Source organism: Centruroides sculpturatus, unplaced genomic scaffold (assembly GCF_000671375.1).
Source record: "Centruroides sculpturatus isolate CEXI.00-Female unplaced genomic scaffold, Cexi_2.0 scaffold56, whole genome shotgun sequence".
In the NCBI taxonomy this organism is placed as follows: Eukaryota; Metazoa; Arthropoda; class Arachnida; order Scorpiones; family Buthidae; genus Centruroides; species Centruroides sculpturatus.
Window position 1 is genome coordinate 726,756 of NW_019384586.1, and position 12,110 is coordinate 738,865.

The following is a 12,110-nucleotide window of genomic DNA, read 5'->3' on the forward strand; positions in this document are numbered from 1 at the left end:
GACGACCTTTTATTTGAGGCTATGCCTCTGTAAAAACACATGTAAGTTGTTTAAAATGTCCTCTGGTGATGAATACCATGACTTAAAATGAGTAGTTTGTTAAAAATGGCCGATGGTAATTTACATAGTAAAATATCAAAGAATACAAATAAAAATTTTTGTCTTCATAATCTGTCTTTTATGGTATTCATTACCAGAGGATATTTTTTAACCAATCTACATGTGTTTTTGCAGAGATGTAGCCTCAAATAAAAGGTCATCTTGTAAGTGAACTTTTGTGTACTTTGATTGCCAATGGAGCACTGAAAAGACAGATTATGAAGACAAAAAACTTTTATTTAATTCTTTGATATTTTTACTGTGTAAATTATCATTGGCCATTTTTAATGAACTATTTATACTTAATATTTTTTTAACTAAATGATAAAATACCACAAGTCCAATATCTTGAAAAATGAACCAAATCATTATGTAAGTGTCATTTTATAAAACTGTTAAGGAAATTATTCTAATCATCAAAATCATTCCTCCTCTTTTCCAACATATTATTTTTCCTCCTCTTTTCCAACATAAAAGGTTTCTTCTTGTACGGTGTTTTGAGACCTCTCCGACAACTCAGAAATTGTAGGTCTTGCTGATAGAAATGGTTTTTGACAAGAAATCCGGGTGTCTGGCACTTCCATAAGGAGATATGCATCTTTCTTTGAAGTGTACTGGTTGGTAAATGACCAGTTGTGCCCAACAGCCAGAGACAAGTCATTTACAGAGCTGGCAAAGAAGTAATGTTATTAGTGGCATTGAGATATAGATTTTTCCACTAATTGCTGATTTGTATAAATTACAAGGACTGTGGTAATATCTTACAAATACAAAGATTGTAGTGTGAAATCTCCATAATATGTGGGAGTCTGTGGGTGATTTGTTAAGGCTATGGGGAATTTGTGACATTGTAAATAAAATATTTTTGTATGTATTAGCATTTTTCTTTAAAATGTTTAATTATGTAATTTAGCTCGACTGTTTAAACTTTAACCGATGCACTTAACATTCTTAATTTGAATCGTGCTTGAGAATTCAGTGTTCTGTTATGAATTCCATTTTATTTAAAACTTTTAAAACAAAACCAGGGCTGTGGAGTCGGAGTCGTGGAGTTTTGGTGTTTTAGCCGGAGTCGGAGTCATCAAAAAATCTGCCGACTCCGAATCCTTTTTACTTACCAACTTGTTATGTATATAAAACAGAAACGTATTGGAATCGTGTCAAATAAATAATATAAGTAAACAACGCCTTTTTTTTAACAGTCTAGCAAAAACATTTAATTCTCTAATAATGTTTTCGACCGATTTTAGAGAATTAAATGTTTTTGCTGGACTGTTAAAAAAAAAGGCGTTGTTTACTTATATTATTTATTTGATTTAGTTCCAGTAAGATTTTTTGATTAATCGTGTCAAATTTGACCCTCCAAGTTTTTTTTTTTTTGCAAATCTGCATGTTTGGAGACCTCCCAAACCCCTCAAAAAAGTCAGTAAAGGGGAAAAATTTGCGCATGCGCATGGGCATCTAATTTGTTTAATTTCTTTATTTTCTGTTCTGAGATATTAAACAATATCTCAGAATGGGTAAAGTTTAAGAAACGAAATGTGGCACTGTAGCTTGCATATAAAGGGGCAGTAATACTATTAAATTTTGGTTCTTAATTAAAGGTCAACAGGTTGAAGACATAAAAGGATCATGTGTCATGTCTCTTAATGAAAATTTTACTCGAAAAAAATAAAAAACAACTCATCTGTACCCTCAAAGTAAGCTTTTTTTTGTCATTTTATAATAGTACAGTAAAACCCATTAAGATGTTCTCACCTAAGATGTTAGAACATAATTATATGGGGACACGATTTAGTTCAACCACTTTGACGCTTAATAACTAACTTCTGTGTTAAACCATCTGACTCCAATTATGACCACTCTGACCACAGAAATTATTAGGCTTCAAACTGGGTGAACAAAATCATGCCCCCCCCCCACAGTCTAACATCCACACATGTATAAAAAACTCGAATCTTTTGCATATCTCGAAATTTCAAGGTGTCCTGAGTCCAAAAATGTAAAAATTTGGGAGGGGTCATTTTTTGAGCGAGCGCTATACTTTTCCTCTGTTATATATAACAGCCGTAAAAGTAAAAATTATCGAATACATATTTATATATTACTTAGAGAAGTCTTTTAGCTTTGGAATAAAAAGTTTCTACACTCCATCTTTATTAGAACTCTATTTATTGAATCTTTTATTCTGAGGTCACATGATGACATCAGAATTTCTGGGTTTCTTTCGGTAACAAGTCTGCCCCTGGTCAGAGTCGGATGATAAGGAAAAGTCAGAGTCGGTAGATTTTTACGCGACTCCACAGCCCTGTTTGCATCTTACAACAGCCTGAAGACCATTAAAGATGGTTGAAAATGTTACATTTGGTGATTAAAGTGAGATATTGCTAATTTTAAAAGTTCTTGATGTAACTAAATTTTCTTATATTAAATAGCTAAAAACATTGCAAAAGGATCCCTTTCTTGACTGAATGTGACTTTGTCTCAAAAAGATTCAAAAGTAATAACAGGGTTCTCCTGCCCCTGGAAAACATCAAAATTTTGTCAGGGAAAACTCATGTTTAATGTAAAGTCAAAGAATTCATTCATTTTTCTGGAAATTTATAAACACAACATTTGTAATTTTTTAAAGCTAAAGATGTTTTAAATCATTTCATGTTTTCTGATATCATGTGCATGTACAAACAATATAGTTTAGCCAATGATATTGTTTTATGTAAATAAGGAATGTGAAAATAAAACTGAATCAAATTATTTTTATGTGCAATACAGTTTTTGTTAGATTTTTTGGAAAAACTATTATCTAATTCAAATTATATTATTAAAATATGTAGATTACTAGTATGTGTAAGCTTGCTGACTTTTAGGGGAAAAATCAGTTAATCCCGCATCAGGAAGAGCTTCGTAGGTGGAGGAGGACTGGGTCGTCGGAGGAGGGGTGGTTCGTATGTGGGTAGTGGTGCTGGAGACAGAGATAACATGTCCTTACAACAAAAACCATTTATTATGGTAGAAATTGCTTACAAGTATGTGAAGTTGTTTGTTGTTCAATAGTTTGACAGTTTACAGGTGTTAAAAGATCCAGCACATCTGTTAATTCTTGCACTGAGGGTATGTGATGGCAGAAGATATCGATGAGATGATTGGTCTTGATGCGTGCTTGTACTTGATGAAGTCGGGTGACAACACAGATTCATTGCGTGTAACAATGGGCAAAAATCTCTGATTCAACCTTGAGATTCGGAGTTTTTATAATTTTCTCTCTCGAATCTAATCTTTTGATTGGTTCTAGTTCTCTTGTCTTGCTTCCCGATTGGTGTAAACCAAGATAAGTTCGGGTCATGAGAAAGGTCAGTCTCAAAGAGTTTATTTGATACCATTCTTCAACTCTGACCAGATGTTGATAGGGTAAAATATGAACACAGGTTTCATAATTCCATTATTGCCTCTTCTCTGACGTTTTAGAATTCCCACAATCTAGCGTGATGTCCTTTGACCGTCAACCCTCCCCCTTTTTCTAATTTAGGTTGATTGTATAAGAGTGTCTGTCAAAGTTCCATCTCTCCAGGTCAACATTTACTTATGATCTGTCACGTGCGAGTCCCCAAGATTCCTCGTTTATCTCCATTTCACATTTGTTTTGACTACTACAGTTGTTTTTCTCTCTCTCCCTTATATAACTTTTGTTTTTTTTTCATCTCAGGAATTTTTATATAATCAACGCAATTTCGGACCTCACCTGAAACCTGACATATGCATGCAGTTCAATCATATTGCTAATATATACATATACCTACACATTATATTTTAATTTAAGTTATTTTTTTTGATGTTAGCACTATCTGGCAGGAATATTTAATAATAGAATGAAGAAGTGATGTGATTCTCAAGTGATTGTTGATTGTAGCTTATATACCTTTGTACAAACTTTCAACAGTAGGGGAAGGTGGGGCAAGATGATGACTTTAAGGTTTGAAAAGTCACAAGATGGCAATTACTTTGATGAGAACAATAATCTTTTTATTTTCGGCAACTACAACATTTGATAATATATAATAATAAATTTAATTTTTGAAAAACATTTTTAAAAACAAGAAAATTTAATATTTTAAAATAATACGTAAATGCACCATCTTGCCCCACCTGTGGGATAAGATGGGGATATTATTTTTATATACAAGGAGGCGAAATTAAAATGGTTAAACTGACATTTTCTTCAATATTGGCACAAGAACTGTGTACCCATTTATCACAACAGCTACATTTAGTCCAACTCTCTGTAGATGCAGAGTATAACCCTCCACATTCTATGTCATTTGTGTTTTGTTTCTTGTTAGGCCTACCCTTGCCGATGCCTGTAACTTTTGATTTTACAGAATTTTTTTCGGTAAAGAAAGGCCATTTTCCTGGGGTGCCAAAACTGCTGTTGATTGTTTTTGTTGTTCCATCAGCTGCTGCTTGTATGGTGTATCTGTTAGGATTGCTATTTTCCCTCTCTTCCTGCTATTTTCGATTTTTTTTCTTGGTTCCAACATGTGGAATTGGCATTATTTCTATGAGAGAGACTTGAGTAAAAACTGAATGAGTAGGCTTACTTGTAGTGGTGTAATCAGTGACTGCTTCTGCACCTAGATTAGGCATATCTCCGCCTTCACGGTTTTGGTTGTCCCAAAACAAGCATCTTATGTGTCCTGATGCTGACAGGGCCTGTTTGTCGTCTCTGCAGCAATAACGTCTGCCTCTGAAAATATTTCTGGATTTGTTGGCCATATTTGTGGACAACCTGGGGCAAGATGGGGTACCTTGTCTTGCCCCAGGTTGTCAATGAATATGACCAACGAATCCAGAAGTATTTTCAGAGCAAAGTGCACTTTTCATACTGACTGCAAACACAGGTCAACTTTTTTTCAAAACTAAACAATTACAGTCTTAAAGGTTACTTCAAATACCATAATATATTCATCTAAAATGTAATGTAAAAGTTCACAATGATACTTACTTTGTAGAAACTTTGTAGCAGGCGTAAAATTAGATGAAGTATTGATGAAACATGGAAAATGTGTCTTACTTCCAAACAGAGAGAGCGATTCAGACATTCTCTCATCCCATGATCCCTTTTGAGGTTGAAATTTACTTCCCCCAAATAACAGCTAGATGAAAGCACGTTAACTACAAATAAACAGACGTCCTCGTCTTAACCCATGGCCCCATCTTGCACCACTTTCCCCTGAAGGGATTTTTGATTTTAAATGTGTGTGTTTAATTAATGATGTTAAAAATTTTAATATGTCAGAAAACTGAAGAGGACTATTCTAATAATCTTGGAGGAACATTTGAAATGCATTTTTCTATAACTAGATTACTCAAACACAGATTGTATAGATAATTTTAACCAGAAAAACTTATTTGTTTTTTAAAAATGGGAGTGTCTTGCTTTATTGAAATATTTTAAATAAATAAACTTGATTATAATTGAGATTGTAATATTAATTATAATAAAAAAAATCACAGCAAGAAAGATTATAATCATTTAAAATAAACAAAGTTGTAATTCTTACTCTATGTAAGAAACAGTTTACAAGTGTAAGTCACTAAAAATACACTTAGAAAAATCTGTCAGAAAAGTGCTCAATCAACAAACATTTTCAGCTTACTTCAAAAGCCTGCCTCTGTCTGTCACAAATTCCAAACTTTTATTTGGAATATCATTGCACAGGTTAACATTCCAATTTGGAATTTGTGACGGACCTAACACATGCTTATAAAGTGAAAAACATTTTGTCTGGAAAAGTGCTCAAAAATATGTTTTTAGTGAATTAAGTTCTGGCAGTAAAATATTTTTAAATTAATTACTGGTGTTTTCATTTATTTTTATTAATTAAATTTACATTCATCTAGAATGACAAGGAAAGGAAACAAAACAGCTAATTTTAAGCATATTTAAAGATTGAGTAAAGTTTATGTGAAATTAATCCTACACTTAATAATCAAATATCCTTGACTGCAAACAGTTTAAGAAAAACAGAACCTATTTTAAGTTACTACATTTATATGCTCTGATACAAATCTAATTGAAAATGTGAGTGGGAAATGGAGAAACTGGTTTAATGTACTGTACTTACTGTGGAGTGCAGATGTGTAATAATTACTTTCCAAGCTTGTTGTTTGGACTATATGGTTGAAGAGGCTAGTTCAAATTGTATTAACAGAAGTACTTTTTCTCATTAAGAAAGTTTGAGTTTGTTAGACTTTCTGACATTATCAACTGGAAAAAAATGCTACTCTTTTCATTGGTTGAAGTAAATGGATCTTACATTATACAAGTTTTTGTTACTGCATTTAATAAAATCATAGATTTAAAAGATATTGTACACTTTGGTATGTCTATGATGACCCATGTCTTTTGAATAAAGGCAAAATATTAGTAGAAGGTAAGGACAGTAATATTATCAACGGTGAAAATTTTAAAATTGTGGTAATGATTCATTGGCTCACAATATATATATATATATATAATAAACAGCCTGAAGCCCAATGTATTAATACTAAACCAAACTACTGCCATAATTAATTGGGCTATTATTCTGCTATTAATAATAACTAGATATTAAGTAATTTGGTAATAGAGGTAGACATTAGGCATTCATCTCTTATCTAAATTTTAGAATGACATACAAACGGAATCCTCATATTTGCAATTTGCAGGATCGGGAAAGACTACCAGGGTCAACAAATACCTCGGTTTTTGTTGACTTCAGTTATTGTTGGTTTCGGGTTTCGTCGATTTTTCCACAAATAATGTGTGTCAGTTTTTGTCAGCATGCCCATGTGACCTCACTGCTAATGACTTTGTGAAAACAAAGGGCAACTCACACGTTCCCTTGCTCAGTGTGTCATTCTTGTTGTGTGAGCTAGCCAAACAATTCCATTGCTTTCCTTTCCTTTTAGCTCCATCATGGAACCAAAGAAAATTTCCAGAGCCAGCAGTCCTTCAAAGAAGAAAGCCAGGAACATGATTGAATTAAAGGAAATCATTGAAAATGACTAGAGCAGTTAAATTAAGATTGCTGAAATCAGCTGCATGTACAGGAAGTCACCATCCACAATAAGTTTCATTGCGGGAAAAAAGAAAGCAATAAAGAAGGCTAATGTAGAGAAAGATGTGAATGTGAATGTGCCAATGAAACAGATTGCAAACAATTGAAGATGTCGAACAGTCATTATTAATTTGGATAAATAAAAAACAGTTAGATGGCAATTCTGTTTCAGAAAACATCATATTAATCTTTTATATTCATTTCTTGTTGTTTTTAGTATTAAACAGTACTTGTTCTCTATAAAATGTGTTTTTTTTAATGTATTTTGGAGGGTCTAGAACAAATTAATTGGTCACATTGATTCTTATGGAAATAATTGCCTCAGATTTCGCTGATCTGGCCAATAGGGTGGTTCTGCTTTATATCTACTAAAACAGGTGCTGGAATACGTAGATTTTTTGAAGTTGGCCAAATGGATGAAGAGTAAGACATCTGTGTGTCACCAATTCCTTTTAATTGGATGTTTGTGTTTTTTTTAAATGGCCTTTTTTTTACCTCTGGAGGCATGAAGCCTAAAAAGGAAGGCCTGTCACCATGGATGTGTATGTGTAAAGTCTGGAATACAAAATAAATGGTGGTTCCTTTTGGACAGACTTGTCTTCGATGATTAATAATAATCTCGCCATCAGACAGAAAAATCAACAAAAAAAAACAAATACAATATTGACCATTTGAAATGCTCCATTGTCCTGTCAGTTTATTCCTCTAAAAACAACACAGAAGTTAAATTACAACAAGTGTGGCTCATTAGATCAATCCCACAATATGATCAAATTAGGATCTTAGAATCTCTGAAAATATTTAAATCAAGTCTTAACAGTATTTGAATCAACAACAGAGATGAGATGCAAATATCAAAGGTATGGCAAGCACTTTATAATCTATCATTATAACTACAGTTATATAGGAACATTCCACAGATTTTTGATCTATTTAAATTTTGAGTTTCATGTGTGTTCTTTCAGAAAGAATTCCATTTGTAAAACTCTTTTAGCTTGAAGCAGGATTTATGTGGAATTCAAAAATGTTTGTGAACTGCTTATTAACTTTTTCATTGGACCTAAATGAAACTTTTTATCATGTGTTTACAATATACCGTGTATTTACTCGCATATAGGACACAGTGTGACTTTAAAGATCAAAATAAAGAAAATTAGATTTATTGATACAATTCTAATTTTATTTCATTTATTCACAAAAAAATTTCAAATGTTTGTATTAAGGCAAACAACCATAACACTATCACTTTTTGTCTACTCAGATTCACCCTCCAAAGCTTTGTTAGAACTCTCCTCTTTTTCACTCTCACTCCACAAAGCATCATCTGCTGATCCATTCAGTGAATTTGAAATGCAGCATTTCCTGAATGATTTTGCTATCATTTGTGAGGAATGCTCTTCCATGCAACTGATACCCCACATGGGCTAAAGCTTCACAGATTGCTATCTGTAAAGCTTTAGCCCATTTGATGCGGCCACTTCACGACTTTCGGAGGTAAGCCAGTCAGTGTACAGTTTCCTCACACAATCTTTAAATGGCTTGTTGATGCACACATCCAAGGGCTGTAATTGTGAAGTCATTGCCCCAGAAATCATTACGAGAGTGCTCGTTTTCCCTAGAAAATATTTAACGTCATCTGTGAGGTATCCCTTGAATGCATCCATCACTAAAATTGATGATAGTTTTAGTAATGCTTCTGGTCAATGGAGCCATACTGTTTTTAACCAGTCAATCATAAGCTCGTTGTTTATCCAACCTTATCTAGTTTATATTAATAATTGTCTTAATTAATAAATATACTGTAGGATAAAACAATTTACATTAATATAATAATAAATGTAAGAAAAGTATCAATACAATTGATATTCAGACAAATGAAGAATTAAAAACATTAAATTAAAATTTAGAAAATGTACAACAGTTCTCATGTACTAATACTTGCATTTGACAATAAGTACCAGTAAGTACTTTATTATCTGATTATACAAAAATTATTGCAAAAACACAAAGAATCCTTTGCTCATATGTATAGGATGACCTAGGTTTTTGAAGCAATGAAAAATGAACCACCACCTCATTTTTAATGCAAGTAAATACAGTAATAATAAAATTTCTGTAGTATTTAACATAGCAAATTTTGTGTGAATATCCATTTTGAAAATTTAAATAATTTTTCCACAAAAAAACAAATTAACAGATAAAAATCTACAACAATTTTTAAGTTTAAGTAAAAATAATCATTTTGCTAAATTTATCCTAAAAAAAAATCAATGTTCTTCATTTGCTTCAAATATGATTCAAAATTCTTTACATATAAATAATAATTAAATTTCCATCATTTAGTGTTAAAATTGCAAAAAGTTATAACAGTATTTTTGTTTGTTTTTCTTTAGCAGATAAACAAATGATTATTCCTGTTGGAAGTTCAAAGCATTATTTTCAAGCCATGATGAAACTTCATAGTCAAATAACTTGTATTGCACTATTTGGAAACATTTTGGCATTGGGAAGTGAGAGTGGTTCTCTCTATTTGTATAACGTCAATCACCCGGAAGAAGCAAAGGATCTCAACCTCTCGGAACCTTCTTGGCATGCTGATCTCAGTGAAGCTTCTGTTATTGCCATCGATATTTCGTTCAACAGTTATTTCCCCTGTGTGACTGCCGCCACTACGGAAAAAATCTTTTTTATTCATTGGCTGAATGGAAAGACTGTAGCCACTTCTCCTCCTGAAAATACAGATGCTTTTGCTCTTTAAGTAACATAAATACTTGTGTGATGATTCTTCCAAATGGTACTTTTCTGTTAAACATCCAATATTTATAAAACTTTCTTTTCACAATTTCTATATTCTCTTTTCAAATATTAAAATAATTTATTTTTTTTTCTTTTGTTTGGCATTTTATTAACTTTTAAAAACAATAAAAATAAGCAATGCATCATTTATAATATTTTATATTTTGCTATCTGAAATAGACAATTATAATTAAGATGTCACATACCATTTCCACATCCCTCCGACAGTTGTAATTTATCTCAAAAGCTTTGGAATCAGTCGTCATCCTCAAATCCTTCATTAATGTTAGTCAAACTTGTTGCAGATGAGTTCTGCTGCAACGAGCAGAAAGCAAAGCCTATACCACAGTTATGGGCTTTACTATATAGCATTTACATGAATGAGGTGTTCATGTAAATGCTATATAGAAACTATTTATAACAAAGAAAAGAATTAAAATTATCGTAGAAGTTAAAACTCTTCTATAAATTTAATATCATCTAATAATTTATTTTATCATCAAAAAATTGCCATGTTAAAGTTTAGATAATTGGTGCTCTACACAGTCTACAGATACTGTACATTCATTGCTTTGTATTTTTGGTTATCTTTTGGAGATTTACTATATTTAAAAATTTGAAGACCTTACCATCTACATTTTTCTTCTTTCTTGGATACCAAAATTTTAAAACTAAATTTTCATTTTCAATTTTATGTTGAAATTATGAAGTTTTTTAAAAATCAAGAAACTGCAATATTTTTAACAAAATTTTTAATTCATTAAAATACTCTGTTCTCAATTTCATTTGCCTTTATACATAAAATGCAAAGAATGAAATAAACCCAGAAAAACCTTAAAATAACTCAAAAGTTACCTTACTTTTGAAAAAAAATGTAATTTTGTCTCAATGACATGTTCGATTCACATTCACTTGTTAACATGGAATTTACGAAGGTAAATTTGAACCTTTTTTCTGACGTGAACATCTCAGGAATGGTTATATTACACATGGGGTGCTCAAAAGCATATGTGATTTGTGGTAGACAGTAGGCACTGTGCAGAGTAAAAAATTTTAGTAAATGTATGTGGAAAATTTGACTGTCTCGAGACGTAATCCGACAAAGCTCTTGATTTTTGAGAGTTAGTTTCTCCAAAGAGGATGAGGCCGAGCATAGGTGGAAATGAGAGGACAATGTGCGAGATGTCCATAAATATCGAGATGAAGATTTGGCAAGATTGTCTCTTTTTTGTGACGTGAACATCTCAGGAATGGTTACATTTCTAATCTGCATCATGAGTTTGGTGGGATGCGTACCGTCTACCAAATGCTTTTTAAAGTAAAAGTTAAAAAAAAAAAAGCAGAATAGTATAATTTAGCATGCACATTTAATAATATTTATTTTTTAACATGGAAAGAAGCATTGAAAAAGTTTGGGAACATGTTGGGATTTAAAGGATTTATTGAAAATTTTTCAAAATAATTACCCTGAGATTCTATACATTTTCCCCCATTTTGGGAAATGTTTAGAGAAAATTGGTTTCTTTCAGATATCTTTCGACTGAAACAAAACATACAAACTATTTGTCTGAAAAGTTTTGAGACTACACATTGCTATTTTACCAGCGAGGTAATTGATCAAATGACGGCTCGATTTTCCATCTGTGCAAAGCTCTAAAGTTTGGACAAAACTTGTTTCTCTGTTGTTTCCATGAAAAATCGCAACTTCAATTTCCACCATTTCAAATTTGTGATAATTTCAGTGTATCGAACAGCATTATCTTGAGGACACCACTCTAAGTAGTTGTTACAAATTTATTAAAATTAGCCTTTAACATTAAAAATGCAATACTTTGAGCTCATTCTAAATCGTATAGTATAAAAACATATAAGGAAAATAATTCACATATATGTGAATATTATGTAATGGTTGTCGGTCGAAGGCAGTCAATTAGACTTTGCATATGCGATGCAAGTTTCTTACAATTGATTTCCCACTGCATCGCACATGTGATGTAGTGCAATTTGTGTATTGATGATATTTAGTAAATTTACTAAATATCATCAATACACAAATTTAGTAAATTATCATAATTACGAATATCATCGTTATTACGCATAGACCTTAACAGTTAATTT

The 12,110-nt window shown here is 32.0% G+C and overlaps 1 protein-coding gene across 3 annotated transcripts in view; it reads left to right on the forward strand.

Annotated features, from left to right (window-relative positions):
- Nucleotides 1-10,082, forward strand: part of LOC111624616 (F-box/WD repeat-containing protein 11-like) — a 28,879-nt gene extending 18,797 nt beyond the window's left edge. Inside the window, exon 6 of one of the 3 annotated variants that reach the window (XM_023367518.1) lies at nt 9,590-10,082. In XM_023367518.1, coding sequence (XP_023223286.1) covers nt 9,590-9,954 — 365 coding nt within the window. In that variant the 3' untranslated portion in view covers nt 9,955-10,082. Of the gene's footprint in view, nt 1-7,047; nt 7,901-9,589 lie in introns of those variants that run through there. The other 2 variants (XM_023367519.1, XM_023367520.1) reach the window with 2 other exon arrangements.
- The last annotated feature ends 2,028 nt before the right edge of the window (nt 10,083-12,110 follow it).